We start from the raw sequence: 16,026 nt of genomic DNA, 5'->3' as shown, positions 1-16,026 counted from the left end.
TTTTTTTTTTTTTTTTTTTTTTTTTTTTTTTTTTTTTTAGCAATTCATTTTTTTAAATTGCTAAAGTTAAAGCAGTTTATCTTGGTAAAGCTGTTTCAGCAATTAAGAAATCAGATATTCAGTATTTTTAAAAGTTATGATCTTTCTCTTCACCAACCGGTTTTTATTTAGACTTAGGTTTAGGTTTTTTTTCTGGTCTCGGACCTGTGAACAAATTCATTCAGTTTAGTAGAAAAAGTCACTTTTAGACGCACTGGGTGTTCAAAAATGGAATTGGGCACAGATACTGTCCTCAGGAATTTATAGTTTAGCAGAGAAGAGACAATGTGCACATAAGGAATTAGTACAAGGTAAAAAAAAAAGCGCTAGAGAGAAGTGAGGATAAAGTCTGGTCAACTTGGAGGGCAGGTGCTGTGACTCTGTTGCAGAACCTGGTAGGTAGCTTGAGAAAGATTTCCTGGAGGAATTTGCATTTGGTGGGCAGGGCTTGAAAGTCAGTTGGAATTTGCACCTGTGGAGATGGGGGAAGGCAGAGCAGTCATTCTAGGCAGAGAAAACAGCATTAACAAAGGCAGAGGTGGAAAATCTATTTAAGGAGAAGTGACTGTTTCAATCCGCTGAAGTTTGAAAGGGTGAAAGGTGACAATTTGCAAATAAAGTTGGGAAAGGCTAAGTTGAGCTACAGCATATAAAGTCTCGAAATCCATGAAGTGTGGACTTTATTTTGTACAGTTTGAGACACCTACAAATGATTTGGAATGGGGAGAGGTGGAGACCAGAAGGCAGGAGACTGTTGCCTCATTGAAGGCAAAAGGAAGTGAAGGCTTTAATTAGTCAAGAGTGGCAGAATTGATGCCTAAGGACAAAAGGAAATGAAGACCATTATTAGTCAAGGGTGGCAGAATTGATGCCAAGCCAATAACAGAAATGGGTGAAGAATGCTTGGTGGAGGAGACCAAAACAAAACTGAAGAGCACTTGCCCAGCTAAAGGGTGTAGCCTCTCTCAGCTTCTGTTGGTTGTGGCCAAGCAGGAATGTAGGCCTATGGTTGCCAAATCTGATTTTAAACAGAAACTGGAAGTCTGGATTTTAATGTAAAAATCTACCCATGTTTTAAATGTAGAATATTAATTTAAAAAAAATTAGAAGCATGTCTGCAGGCTAATAGGTATTTAACCCCTGGGTAGAAATTGTGCAGCTATATGGGAGAGATGTTTATGTAGGTAGGATTTATTCATTTGTCCATGTTAATTCAGATGACTGCTGTTACAGCAGATGCATATACAAAAACATTTGATGTTAAGTATTAACAGTATATACTGCAGCTTTTGTAATAAAGTCTTCATCCTCTGATATCTTTCAACAAAATAGCCCTTTTCACAGCATTTTGTATGCCATGTAGAATTATGCTTTTCTTGCCTACTTCCTAAGAACTTAATTCTGATATTTTTCCCCAGAACTTTTGTTACCAATATTGAGGATTTTTTTTTCTGTATTTTTACTTTTTAGTTTAAATTATAAGACCCAATTATGAGTGATCAAATCAAATTCATTGTGGACAATCTCAATAAGGAGCCTTTTAGGAAGAACTATAATTTAATCACATTTGATTCCCTGGAGCCAATGCAACTATTACAAGTTCTCAATGATGTTCTGGCTGAGATTGACCCAAAGGTAAGAATTTTCTCTTTCTCTGTAATGAAAAGGGTGGCAGGAAAACCAGTCTCTGCCTCTAAATAGCTGTGAGTCTTGAGCAAATTACTTAACCTCTCTGGGCCTTATTTTCCATGCCTGTAAAGTAATAGTGAATGATCTTCAAGGTTTCTCTACTAGCTCAAAAATTAAATTATCTACTTATACCTTATTTAGAAATTATTTCTCTCCTTCCAGACATAAATAGATTTGGTCCTGGAATGAAAATACTTTTACGAAAGGTTTTATTGTTTTGCAGGTTAGCTCATGTCTCTCATACATTAGTCTTTTCCATTGGAGACTTTTTTTTAAAAGCCTAACATTCTTAATATGAATCCTGATCTGACTTGTGTGCACCCTTACTTGGAATCTGGGGGCCTCCATAGTTAATCTGTTTTATGAAGAGACAATTGTGCCTGTTGTGCTTTAGCAGAAAATTTTGTCAGTGAATTTAAATACTGTTCTTTGTTAGATAATGCACCAATAACATATTTTTAAAATTTCTTTGTTAGCAAGTTGTTGATATCAGAGAAGAGATGCCAGAGCAGACAGCCAAAAGGATGTTGAGCCTTCTTGGTATCCTTAAATACAAACCTCCAGGAAATGCCACGGACATGTAAGAATCTGATCACATACTGCTTTTTAAAAACTGTGCTTTAATGTCAAAACCTTTGTATGCTACAATCAGTCTTTTTAGGCAATGCCTGGTCTCCCTAATTTAATGGCCTCTGAACATCACTGAATTTCAAAATAATCTTAAACTTTCTAATATTATTTTCTCATACAGAAGTCTTAAGTGGGTCAGTTCTTTCCCCTAATCAAAAAGTCAGGCAAATCTACTATACCATTTTATCATTTATCTGCCATCTTAGATAAAACAACTTAAACACTGCCCAGTCAATGAAGTGAAGTATTAAGTTTGACTATAACAGTTAATGGTTCCAACATAACTTTTCTGGGTACTCCAATGATATATTGAAGGCCTAATTTTCTTTCTTTTTTTTTTTTTTTTTGGTGGGGGGGGCAGCTGGCCTGTATAGGGATCAAACCCTAGACCTTGGTGTCATCAGCACCACTCTCTAACCAACTGAGCTAACTAGCCAGACTTGCCTAATTTTCTAATTAATATATAGACTGAGTTTAGAATAGACTTGGGTTTATCTTTTTTAATTATTATAGAAAGTGATCAGGAGTTTGTAAATCAGATTTTGAGCAAATGCTCTCTCTTTTCATGAAACATACTGTGTGTGTGTGTTTTCCTTTTTCAGGAGTGCCTTTCGTCAGGGTCTGGTGATTGGAAGTAAACCTGTAATTTACCCAGTGCTCCACTGGCTTCTTCAGAGAACTAATGAACTGAAGAAAAGAGCATATTTAGCTCGTTTTTTAATAAAACTTGAGGTACCAAGTGAGTTTCTTCAGGATGAAACCGTGGCTGATACCAATAAACAGGTGCACAAGATATAAATGGTATTTTGAAACTATCTGTAATGGATTTCAAGGTACACATATTCAAACGCATGTTAATCTTTTCTTTATTTGCTATCTCTTTAGTTCTAGGTAGCACCAGAAGGTAAAACTGTATCAGCTAATGTTCAACTGTAGTCACATCTTATGACTATCGCACACAAATACCGTTTTAGTGATAGGAGTTTGTGGATAGAAAAAACCTGAAATTAAGACTTTAGAATAATTACTACCTAGCAGTTGTGGGTAGATAGGATTCCGGGCTTAAGACTGCAGAACACTTTGCTGATCAGTAAAGTGACTATACAATTTGTCATCCAAATTAGAAACAGGCTATCGTCATAATTATGCCAAGACAAATGGTATAAATCAACATTATCCCAGGCAAGTTGGGACATGTGAGCGCTTGCAAGGAAGTAGGCAAAGAACCTAGGCTTGCTCTCAAAGGACTTCCCAATCAGGCTTCTGGCCTAAGGTCTTAAAGCTCTTGACCACTTAGGATTCTGGCTGGTCTGGCTCCTGGTCCTGGGATCTCAAAAGCACATTGCTGGTCAGGGCCTATAGAAAGAGAGAAACCAGGCTTAGATTTCAAAGGAACTTTGATTTAAAAAAAAAAAAAAAAAATTGGCTCTGTTCTGTGTTTTGCACTTTCCATAGCACTTACATGGACTGATTGGTGCCAGGTTGTTGAGAATAACTTGCCAATCTGACTTTCACAATAGATTGTGATGTCCATGGAGATAGGTGCATGTCTTACCCATCTTTGTTTTCTTCCAGGATTTTGTATAGTCACTTCTATAAGTTAGTTGCTTAATATTTTTTTTTTCCAATATTTGGATTGAATCAAATAATCAACTGATGTTTTTATTTTTCATCTATATATTTTGTTATTTTGGGTGGACATGGCAATTAACTCAAAATAGAGTCAATATTGATCTCTTAAGACAATACTTATGCAAATAATTATGTCAGATATATCAGTAAATGCCTTGGGAAAAGCACAGCAGAGTGAGACCACCTTGTTCCTACTTTTGAAGGTTTTATATAATGTAGGAAATAGAAAAAAGTATAAATGTGAAATACTCTCTCCTCCCTATCCTCACCCTTCAGTAAATTTTATAAAAACTAATTACTCTAGAGTTTATTAATAGTTTTTAACTGAATATGCTCAGGTAATTAATGAAAGAATGTTAATAAAGAAATGCTTGTTCTGAGGTGTGTGTGTGTGTGTGTGTGTGTGTGTGTGTGGGCACTCAGTATGTTCAATTATATATTATATTATATATATATATATACATATATATATGTATATATATATGAAATGACTTACACATTTAACTAGTCATTTAGCAGAGACTCTAATAAAAAATGCATATTGTCTTTCTGAGTTTTACAATGAATAATTTGTAGATTTGTAGGATATGATCAGTCAAGAAGAATACTATTTCTTGTCACTGCCCACCAAAAATACTGTTTTTAACAAATTTTAGGGAACAGTTGTGATTTTTTTCATTCATTCAGCTACTTTTTATTGAACACCTATACAAGTTATGCACTGTGCTATGCCTCAGGGATACAAAGGTATACACATGAATATGATTCTTGTCTTCCTGATTTTTACTGTCTAATAGAAGGAGACAGACAAGTAACTCGGCAATTATAATTTTACATGATATCTTCTTGGATAGGATAGATACAGTGCCCGAGAAGGCTTCTCTGAGAATAGTGGTATCGGTGCTGAGGTGTGAAGGGTGAATAGGAGTTACCCAGGTTAGAGGTAAGGGGGTCATAGAGTAATCTCAGAGGGAGTAGGATGTGTAAGCTGGAGGTGAGAGCATGGAATGTTCCAGGGACTGAAAGAAGATCAACATAGCTAGAGTATAGAGTGCAAGGTGGGAAAATAACCAGAGTTGAAGCTGGAGAATTATTTAGTGTTCAGATTGTATAGATCTACTTTTTTGTATTCTATATAAATGTTTAAGGGTGTATTTTTAATGCTGTTCTTATAGTGATTTAAGTAATCACTATAAGTTAATAGACAACCTGATTAAGAAAACCCTACTGGATCTAGTCATTAGTTGATAATTTATTTACTTATTCTTTTAGTATGAAGAGTTGATGGAAGCCTTTAAAACTTTGCATAAAGAATGTGAGCAGCTCAAGATATCTGGATTTTCTACAGCTGAAATAAGAAGGGTAAAGAAAAGAAAACATAATAGTAATATTTTTTTGGATTTGAGTAATGTTCGAATTAGCATTTTTGTTTTTAGTTAATTTAGTATGAGTCTTAAGACTGTATTGAGACTAGTGATAGCAAATGGCAAATTTTTTTTCCCTAAGACTTTAGGTAGTTCTTTACTGAAGAAATTAATAAGGCCAGGGTAAATTTACAGTGAGTTATTCTGTACTATATATAGACCACTAGCATGGATTTTAAGAAGTTACATTTTAAATCTTTATCACATATATATATTTGATACATATATGTGATAAAGATATAATGTATATATCAGATATAGAAAGAACAAAGAAGAAAAATCATGGGCCGGCCCGGTGGCGCACTGGATAGTGCGCTGCTTGGGAAGCGCGGCGGCGCTCCCACCCGAGGGTTCGGATCCCACATGCGGACCGGTTCGCGCTCACTGGCTGAGCGAGGCGCGGGGGCAACGCCGAGGGTTGCGATCCCGTTGCCGGTTCCCGGTCCGGTGCAGGGGCAACACTGAGGGTTGCGATCCGTTGCCGGACACGGAAAAAGACAAAAAAAAAAAAAAATCATCCACTTGTTAACATTTTGTTGTGTGTATTTGAGATCACACTATAGATAATTATTTGTTTCTTGCTTTTTTAATCATTACACTGTGAATATATTCCCGTTGCTATCTTTCTACAATATGATTTTAAATGACCAAGTAATATTCCATAGTATGGATAGTTTAACCATTTTTGGTTTTTTGTTTTCACTTTTTTCTATTATAGATAATACTATGGTTATCTTCTACATTTTTTTTTTTTTTTTTTGTATATCTGTGATGGTTTCTTTAGAATAAATTTCTAGAAATGGAGTTGCTTATTAAATCATATGAAAATTTTTAGGACTTTTGATGCATGTTACTTAATGTTCTCTAGAAAATATTTTAATATTCTCACCAGGCATTTCAGTTCTTTCCCCAAACACTTGCTGATACTGACTTGCATAGATTTTGTATTTTTAGAATTCCTGAGTTATCAATGTCATCCTTATATTCTCATTCAGTCAGGAACGTTAGAAATTGCTTCCTCAGGGAAACTTTCCCTAATTCCCTGGATAAATTAGTTCCCCCAATTCTTTTTGTTTTATAACACTCATTACACTTATAAGTACTTTAACATCTGTCTTCCCAACTACTTTTAATCCCCAAGAAGGCAAAGACTATGCCTATATTTGAGGGTACTTCAAAAATTCCTTGGAAAAATAGAACTGAAAGATAATACGAATCCTTCCATGAGCTTTTTGAAGTACCCTCGTATCTTGTTCACCACTGTATTCCCAGTGCCTGTCTAAGTGCCCAGCACGTGATAGGTTCTCAGCAAGAGTTTGTTGAATGTTAGGAATGAAAGGTGAACTCAGATACTTATAGTGTGGAAGAAGAGTGATAAATGTCCATCTACCGTTCCTCCGTTATGTCCTGTGAGTAAAACAAAGTGATAAAAGAACCTAGAGGCTGTATTTTAATTTCATTCATCATTACCAAAGTATTCTTGAACATTTGCTTTTGTAGAAAATTTAGAAAAGTGATTAAGAAATAGAAAATAAGGCCGGCCCATGGCTCACTCGGGAGAGTGCGGTGCTGATAACACCAAGGCCACGGGTTCAGATCCTATATAGGGATGGCTGGTTCCCTCATTGGCTGAGCATGGTGCTGACAACACCAAGGCAAGGGTTAAGATCCCCTTACTGGTCATCTTTAAAAAAAAAAAATGAAATAGAAAATAATTCACTCATAATCCCATGCTCTAGAGGTAACTATTGTCGACATTTTTGTAAACATATGTAAGTCTTTTTCTTGTACTGTATATAATGTTATGATCTGCTTCTTTCAAGTAATGTCATATCATGAATTTTTCTCATGTCATTAAGCATTCTTCTGCATAATTTTTAATGACTATTGTATTATGCTATATTTAACAATTCTCATACATTTAGGTCATTTCCAAATTTTAGATATAATTAGCATCAGTGAGAATCCTTGTAGAGACCTCTGTGAATTTTCATGAATATTTAATTAGGACAAATTCCCAAATGTGGAATTACTGGGCCAGAAGGGTTGCACATTTATTTTTAAGATTTTTGTTATTGTTCTTCAATACAGTGCTGCCAGTAGTGAATAAAAGTGCCCATTTTCCCAAATTCTGTCAATACTGACTACCATGTATATTTTACCTTTAGTATTACTGTGATAGAGTTTTTTAGATTAGTTTTTTAGGTTTAGGAAGGATTTTTTAATTTTTTTCCTGTTTTATTAAAAATATTATGGAGTTGGTTAAAGGCTTTATTTTCAGGGAGGGAATTGGTTAATTGGCAAAACCAGACACAAATTTATGTCTTGAAAACACCATAGCCTTTAAAAATAACTTTGATGAAAAATTGGCAGAATATATGGTTTGGTATTTAACAGAGCAGATGGGATGTCAGCAGCTGTTGTTCATGTATTTAAACCTGCACACTTTCCATTATACAGATTTTTTAAAAATCATGTGCCCATATTTGGAATTAGAACACAAATGTACTGTTTGGCAGTTTTACCTTGCTGTGTTATAACCTGTTTTAGTTGCTTTTCTGGATGAATACCAAGCTGCCAAAAAAATCACCCTGTGTGAAGAACCCTGGGGAAAAATAGAAATGACCTTCATCCAAAACGGAATCTTTGTTCCCTAATGCTTTGGTTATAAATGATGAAATGGTAGATGTATAATCATATAAAAACCTTATCTGAATCCTACAGACTAAGAATACTTTATAATGTCTTCTTTACTACTTTTTAGGATATCAGTGCAATGGAGGAAGAAAAGGATCAGCTCATTAAGAGAGTTGAACGTTTGAAAAAAAGGGTAAGGAAAGAATTAGCACCGTAAGACTTTGGCCTCAAGTCACAAGGACTGGAAAAGATTTAGGAATGCAAATAAAGATTAAACCAGGCATGGGTGTACACTAAATAACATTGACACAGATGGAATCTCCCTAGGCAGTAGCCCAAAAGTTTTAAGGCCCTGGAGTCTAGAGCTTTAGTGTCATCCCCAGGGAGTACTGTTTACCTAAAGGAAATGATAAGTGGATGTCTGAGTCACATGACATGTGGATTTCTTTCTCAAACCTGAAAGTAACATGTACTGCTTATTCCCTTACTGTAGGTGGAGACAGTTCAGAATCATCAGAGGATGCTTAAAATAGCCAGGCAACTTCGAGTTGAAAAAGAAAGAGAAGAATTTCTTGCACAGCAGAAACAGGAACAAAAGAATCAGGTTTCCACATGAAAGTTTATACTCTCGGGATGAACAAAATAGTTCCTTTTGATAATTCAGATATGAAGAAAGAAGAATTATAGAATTGTAGAAAGTTTGCATTTCCCTTTGTTAACATGATGGAATACTCTTTTATTTTATTTTATTTTATTTATTTATTTATTTTTTGTCCTTTTTGAGACCGGCCGCACCGCGCTCAGCCAGTGAGCGCTGTGAGTGCACCGGTCATCCCTATATAGGATCCGAACCTGCGGCGGGAGCGCTGCTGTGCTCCCAGCGCCGCACTCTCCCAAGTGTGCCACGGGCTCGGCCCTGGAATACTCTTTTAATTAAGAGTATTTTGTGGCAACAATATAACCTTTTGGGTTTTATACCCTGTGTTTATCTGTGTGCTGTCTTTTGGCTTGTGCTTAGCTCATGTTGTCCCAACATTGCAGAAGAGTCAGTGTAATGTTAAGCAGTAAGATTAACCACTAATAAAACTAGAATTTCTAAAGGATGTTCTTTAGGTTCTAGGGCCATGAGAACATCCTTTTTATTCCACTGATCACGGTACCCTTTACACTTTACTCCAATGGCAAATAAGCAAATCATGAAAAGGCTTAAAATCACCCACATTCCATGTTTTTAAACTTAACCTTGAAGAAAAAATAATTTGACCAGAGAGTATTACTTGTATTTATTAAAAATCTGTCTTAAAATCTGGGTAGACTTATACACCAAAAATATATTTCAAATCAGCTTTATTTCCTACCAAATTGACAGTTTAAATGTTTGGCTCTGGGCCGGCCCGGTGGCGCACTGGAGAGTGCACCGCTTGGGAGCGCGGCGGTGCTCCCGCCGAGGGTTTGGATCCCATGTGGAGACCGGTTCCCGCTCACTGGCTGAGCGTGGTGCGGGCGCAACACCGAGGGTTGCGATCCCGTTGCTGGTCCCTGGTACGGGCGCGACACCAAGGGTTGCGATCCCGTTGCTGGTCAGTAAAAAAGACAAAAAGGAAAAAAAAAGTGTTTGGCTCTATGGAAGCATGACTTGGCACCATTGTAGTTTTACTGTAACAGTAAGCTGCATTGCCTAAGCTCTGAATGATTACTTAGCATCAGTTTCGGATTCTGAGACATTGTGAGAATGTTAACATTCCTTAGAATTAAGAAAACCATGTTATAATGAGAAAAGCCTGATGCATGTAGTCTTTACCAAGTATTTTTCCTTAATCACCACATTAAACAAATAACTAAAGAAAAAATTTCTGGAAGCTTTTAAAAAAAATTTACATGAAAAGGTATTGAGAGAACCAGTTACATTTTGGGTTTAGTATAATTAATTTTTTATTTATTATTTGTTCCTTCTATATCATAAAAGTTACATGGAAGTTGTATTTTCTATTGCTTGCCTACATGAGTGGTAAGTTTCAATAGATTAAGCAAGTAATAGATCTAATTTTATTTTAAAGCTATTTCATGCAGTGCAGAGATTACAAAGAGTACAAAACCAGCTGAAAAGTATGCGCCATGCTGCAGCAGATGCAAAGCCTGAAAGTAAGTGGAAGTTATTATATGATATAAGTGATCAGAAAATACTAATTTAAATGAGGATCTTCCTAAAAGCAATCAATTAATGGGAATTAATTATTATAAAGTGATATCTCAGCATTTTGGAGCATCATTTCCTAGCAGTGAATGAAGCTCTGATGAAGACGTCCTTGGGTTTTCACCTGGTTTTTTTTTTTTAATTACTATCCAGTTTTTCAGTCAGAGGGTGAAGGTAATGAATTATAACAACTGTGAAGGGAGGTTCTTTTGGTGTGTGCGTGTATCAAGCATTTAGGATGGATGTTATGAAAAGGAAGTATAGAAAAAAATATGAATCATTGTTTTAGAGCCAAAGCTATAAAGAAAAAGTAAAATGCATCCTTAAAACTGAGAGTTTTTCATATTTTGGTTTGTAGAATAACAGGACTAATGATGTGGGTATCCCTAGCTCTGTTCTTATGTTAGCTTTATCCAAAGGATAAACTGTTCTAATATCCTAGATTATACCACCAAAAGCATCATAGGCACTTTAAAAGTGTTTTTGCTCATCAGAAGGGAGACTACACAAACTGGAAGAGCAGTGCAAAGCTCTTGTTTGTATTAAAGAAAAATATCCAGCTGATAAAGGGTTAACTCATCTTTCTGTAGTAATCTATGAAAATACAGTAAGATATAATAGAGAGTAACCTTATAAAACCAATGTCACGAGTTCAGATCCCTGTACTGGCCCAACTACCCCCACCCCCCAAAAAAGATTTAATATAGAGAGTGATATAATAAAAAAAAGACAGACAATTACAAGTGTTGACAAGAATGTGGAAAAATTAGAATCCTCATACATTATTTGTGGAAATGTAAAATGATATAGCCACTTTGGAAAACAGTTTGGCAGTTCCTCAAAATGTTAAACATAGAGTTACTGTAAAATATGAACCAGCATTTTCATTCCTAGGTATATACGCAAAAGAATTGAAAACAGGGCCGACCCCGTGGCGCACTCAGGAGAGTGCAGCGCTGGGAGCGCAGTGGCGCTCCCGCCGGGGGTTCGGATCCTATATAGGGATGGCCGGTGCGCTCACTGGCTGAGTGCAGTGCGAGCGACACCAAGCCAAGGGTTGTGATCCCCTTACCAGTCACAAAAAAAAAAAAAAAAGAATTGAAAACATATGAGGGTACTTCCAAAAGTTATTGGATGGTTGGAGCATGGTGCTCATAACATCAAGGTCCAGGGCTCAATCCCTGTACCAACCAGCCACCAAAAAAACCCCCAAAAACAAACAATAAAAAGTTGGTGGAAAAATTGAATTAAAAGTTAATACAATCTTTGCATGAACTTTTTTTTTTTTTTTTCCTTTTTGTATTTTTTCGTGACCGGCAACGGATCGCAACCCTCAGTGTCGCGCCCGTACTGGACCGGGACCGGCCACGGAATCGCAACCCTCGGTGTTGCTCCCACACCTCGCTCAGCCAGTGAGCGGCCGGTCTGTATGTGGGATCCGAACCCTCGGCGGGAGTGCCGCCGCGCTTCCCAAGCGGCGCACTGTAGCAGTGCGCCACCGGGCCGGCCTTTGCATGAACTTTTTGAAGTACCCTCAAATGTCCACACAAAGACTTGAATACAAATGTTCATAGCAGCATTATTCATAATAATTTTTTCCATTCAAAAAAATGGAAATGGGCCGGCCCGGTGGCGCACTGGATAGTGCGCCGCTTGGGAAGCGCGGCGGCGCTCCCGTCCGAGGGTTCGGATCCCATATACAGACCGGTTCCCGCTCACTGGCTGAGCGAGGCGCGGGAGCAACGCCGAGCGTTGCAATTCCGTTGCCGGTCCCCGGTCCAGTACGGGGGCAACACTGAGGGTTGCGATCCGTTGCTGGACACGGAAAAAAGACAAAAGACAAAAAAAAAAAAAAATGGAAATGATCCATATGTTCCTAAACAATGAATAGATTAACAAAATGTGGTATATCCATGTAGTGGAATATTATTCTGCCACCAAAAGTACTGATACATGCTATGATGTGGATGAATCTCAAAATCATGCTAAGTGGAAGAAACTAGTCACTGAAGACCTCATATTATATGATTCCATTTATATGAAATGTTCAGAATAAGTGACTCCATAGAGATAGAAATTAAATTAGTGGTTGCTTAGGGCTGGAGAGTTGTAGGGGAAGACAGCTGTGGGGTTTAGGATGTCAGGGAGTGCGGAACAGAAGTAACCACTAATGAGCATGGCAGTTTCTTTTGGGGCTGATAAAAGTGGTCTAAAATTGATTGTTCCAATAGTTGCACAACTCTGAATATATTAAAAATCACTGAATTATACACTTTAAATGGGTGAATTTTATGGCCTGTAAATTATATCTCAAAGCTGTTAAAAGAGATAGTATAGTATTTTCTCCATTCTAGACACCAATTTTTTCCTCATTTTAATTGTTTTTGCAGTTGGGGTGTATCTTATATTTAACATGGTATTTGTAATTTAGTTGATGGTATCTTATAATTGATGGTTTCTTAAAAGTCACAGAAATATGGTACATTTAATTAATATTTAGGAGACCAGTATAGTGCTCCCTTCAAGATGAGTGGTTAACATGTTAACTAGTGGCTTTTTACATAATCTCTTATTCCCTCAGTCATAAATTTTGGTTCAAGCAATATTTGGAAGTTGGTATGCATTTAGTTGTTGGTATCACGTGATTCTTTATTCACTAAGTTTTTACTTTTTAGGAGAATATTATTTTTCAACACAAAATAATTTTCTTCTATGAAAATTTCTTTCAGACTTTTTTTCTCTTTTTAGTGTATGTTCTTTGAATTAGATGTAGGGTTCCTTCACATCTTTACTATAAATAAGATGAATCTTCAAAAGAAATCCATTAAATTACAGTCATTTAAAAATTAACATCAATAAGTAATTTGTTAGTGTAAGTCTATTCTTATGCTAAGAAATTATTAGAAGTTACCATTAATAATGAATTTTTAGAAATAAAGGTAATGGATACAAGAATCAAAAGATTTTAGTATGCAGAAAAATAATATATTGATCAGCAGTTTGATACAGTTTTAAAATGTTAGCCTGAACATGTGTTTCTGCAATATCTTTTAGCCTCAATTTTTTTAGGTTAAATATTCTTGCTATTATGTTTTAATTCTGGTAACTACACAGAATACCCAAATATATTTATAGTATTAGTAATATTTCATTTTTTATTTGAGTTCATAGACATTATTTTGCTTTGGCTTTATATCCTAAGTAGAAATTATTTGGGCCAGGTAATATATAATTATTTATCTAGTAATGTAATGAACAACTAAAGTTCTATTTTTAGCATCTCTTGGGATATTGGTTTAAAATATTAATCTGAATAATATATTGGTAGATGCTGCTAAACAATAAAATCAATAAACCAATAGTCCATTACTTCAATATTTACTGAGCATCTACTACAAGTCAGGGACTAAGTGCTAAGTGCTAGGAATCAAAAACAATGATATTTCTATTAAAGTGCTCACAGTTAAATGGGGCAATGACAAGCAGTGGACAATTACAGTTCAGCAGGATGAATATGCCGATAGAGCTCCGCACAGGGTTCTATGAGAACAAAGAGGTAAAGCACAAAACTCTAACAGAATCAAATGGCTTTCTGGGCATGGTGGCAACTCACTTGAGTTAAAGTTAGAGAGGTGAAGGAGTGGGAGGCATTCCGTGCCAAGGCATACAGTGACCTGAAAGAACATGATTATTGTGGGCTGGGCAAATGGTAGGTGAAGACATATAGCTAAAAGGGTAGGTATCTTTTGACTGCTTGTTTTGAAAGGAAAGCAAGAGAGGGAGCGTGGGTACGAGTGAGAAAGACAGTACTGTGCCTAGATTGAGGAAGGGTGTTTATATGCTGGAGGAAAGAGTGGTGAGACAAATGGAGATTTGAAGATCCAGGAGGAAAAAGTAGAATTCATAACTCTTCCTCTGTGCTCCCATTGTTCTCCATGCATTGCATTGAATGTTCTACAGCAGTTATTATAATGTGTTAATTGTTAACGTATCTCACTCCCCTCAACTAAACTCCAGGCTAGTCACCAAATTATAATTGATCTTTGTATTTCCAGATACTAACACACTAAATTCCGCATAGCAAGCATTCAGTAAATATGTTAAGTAGGGCTGGCTGGTTAGCTCAGTTTATTAGGATGTGGTGCTGATAATACCAAGGTCCAGGGTTTGATCCCTGTACTGGCCAGCCTCCAAAACAAACCAGAAAAAAATATTCTATTAAGTGGTTGGGAGGTGGGAGTAGAGAGCTTAACTCTGGATAGGAAGAAAACTATCTTTTCCACAGGTGGGAGGGGAAGCAAGTAAGAAAAAAATGGCTGAAAACAGTTAAAATAAGGTACTTTGTGTGTGATATATGTATTTTGTGGGTGGACAGGCAGCAGGGAGCAGGAGTTCCTGCTTTGTTGACATCTTTCTGGGAAGTGGAAAGTCATAAGGTTGTCTTCAGCAGCTTAAGAAAAGAGTAAATTAAACGTGTTTGATTGCTCCAGGTTTTTAGTTTAGTAATGTCTATCTAAAATTTGTAGTAACAAAAAGGCTTATGAAAACTTCTGTTTACTTAAATAACACAAAAAAATCTTTTAATAGAACAATGTAATTTGTGTTTTTGAAGAGTTTTTTCCATATTATAAAACCTTCACTGAAGTTAATTCATCTTTATACTCATGCAATTTATTGCATAAAAGAAGCTACCCATTCATTTATAGTAGGATCAATGAGATGTTTTCAGAGTTTTTAATTAAAAAGTTGGCTGAGATCTTAGTGATCTTATATTTAATTTCTCAGTATTTTGAAAGATATGTTTTTAAAATTTTGCATAGAAACATATGACTAGTTTTTAAGCTCTAAATGTTTTTAAGAGAAGAATTTAAAATTTCATAGAACTCTTTTTATGTTTTTTAACAGCTTTATTGAGGTAAAATTGACATACAGTAAACTGCACATATTTTAAGTAATGCTTGATTAGTTTTGACATATGTATATACTGGTGAAACCATCAACCTTTAATCAAGATAATGAACATATGCACCACTCGCAAACATTTCCTTGTGCCTCTTTTTAATGTCCGATTCCTGCCCCTCTGCCCTTCTACCCAGCCCCACAGTCACTGATCTGCTTTCTGTCACTATAGTTTGGATTTTCTATAATTAGAAACTTTAAATTGAGGGCCGAGTCCGTGGCGCACTCGGGAGAGTGCGGTGCTGGGAGCGCAGCAGCACTCCCGCCGCGGGTTCAGATCCTATATAGGGATGACCGGTGCGCTCACAGTGCTCACTGGCTGAGCGCGGTGCAGCCGGTCTCAAAAAGGACAAAAAATAAATTAAAAAAATAAAAAAAAGAAAGAAACTTTAAATTGAGAAAATATGATTTAAGAATTTTAAGTCTTTAAATTTTAAATGTTTTAAAAACATTTTAGTCTTTGAGTTCATGCATCTGTGGTTACATGGGATATGCTTAAGAACCTAAAGATGGAAAAGCTAGTCATCTAATAGCCAAGGAAGCCAAGATATAGATTTAATCAGAAACGACATAGGGAGGGACTACCTAATTGCAGTGTGATTCATTAACACTTTCCCTTCTCTCCCTTTCTCCAGTCCTGAAAAAATGAGGAAGAGTGAAGGAAAGACTGGAAACTTGTGAATTTGCCGTTAATCAATTTTTATATGTTAAATATATGGTTAGCACAGTGGAACTAAAAATAATTTTAAGGCTTTGGGCCAGATTTATTATGCAGCCTACATACATAGATTACTTAAACCGGAAACCCAGCGTTTTAAAAAG

The 16,026-nt window shown here is 36.2% G+C and overlaps 1 protein-coding gene across 2 annotated transcripts in view; it reads left to right on the top strand.

Moving 5' to 3' along the window:
- The window catches only part of IFT81 (intraflagellar transport 81), a 95,602-nt gene that overhangs the window by 2,167 nt on the left and 77,409 nt on the right, over positions 1 to 16,026 (top strand). The window contains exons 2-8 of one of the 2 annotated variants that reach the window (XM_008570451.1): positions 1,510 to 1,674; positions 2,205 to 2,308; positions 2,961 to 3,141; positions 5,263 to 5,352; positions 8,179 to 8,244; positions 8,545 to 8,655; positions 10,109 to 10,193. In XM_008570451.1, the coding sequence (XP_008568673.1) occupies positions 1,531 to 1,674; positions 2,205 to 2,308; positions 2,961 to 3,141; positions 5,263 to 5,352; positions 8,179 to 8,244; positions 8,545 to 8,655; positions 10,109 to 10,193 (781 nt within the window). In that variant the 5' untranslated portion in view covers positions 1,510 to 1,530. Of the gene's footprint in view, positions 1 to 1,509; positions 1,675 to 2,204; positions 2,309 to 2,960; positions 3,192 to 5,262; positions 5,353 to 8,178; positions 8,245 to 8,544; positions 8,656 to 10,108; positions 10,194 to 16,026 lie in introns of those variants that run through there. The other variant, XM_008570452.1, reaches the window with a different exon arrangement.

The sequence above is a fragment of the Galeopterus variegatus genome, unplaced genomic scaffold (genome assembly GCF_000696425.1).
Source record: "Galeopterus variegatus unplaced genomic scaffold, G_variegatus-3.0.2 Scaffold604, whole genome shotgun sequence".
Classification (NCBI taxonomy): domain Eukaryota; kingdom Metazoa; phylum Chordata; class Mammalia; order Dermoptera; family Cynocephalidae; genus Galeopterus; species Galeopterus variegatus.
This window is presented reverse-complemented; position numbering and strand designations above follow the sequence as displayed.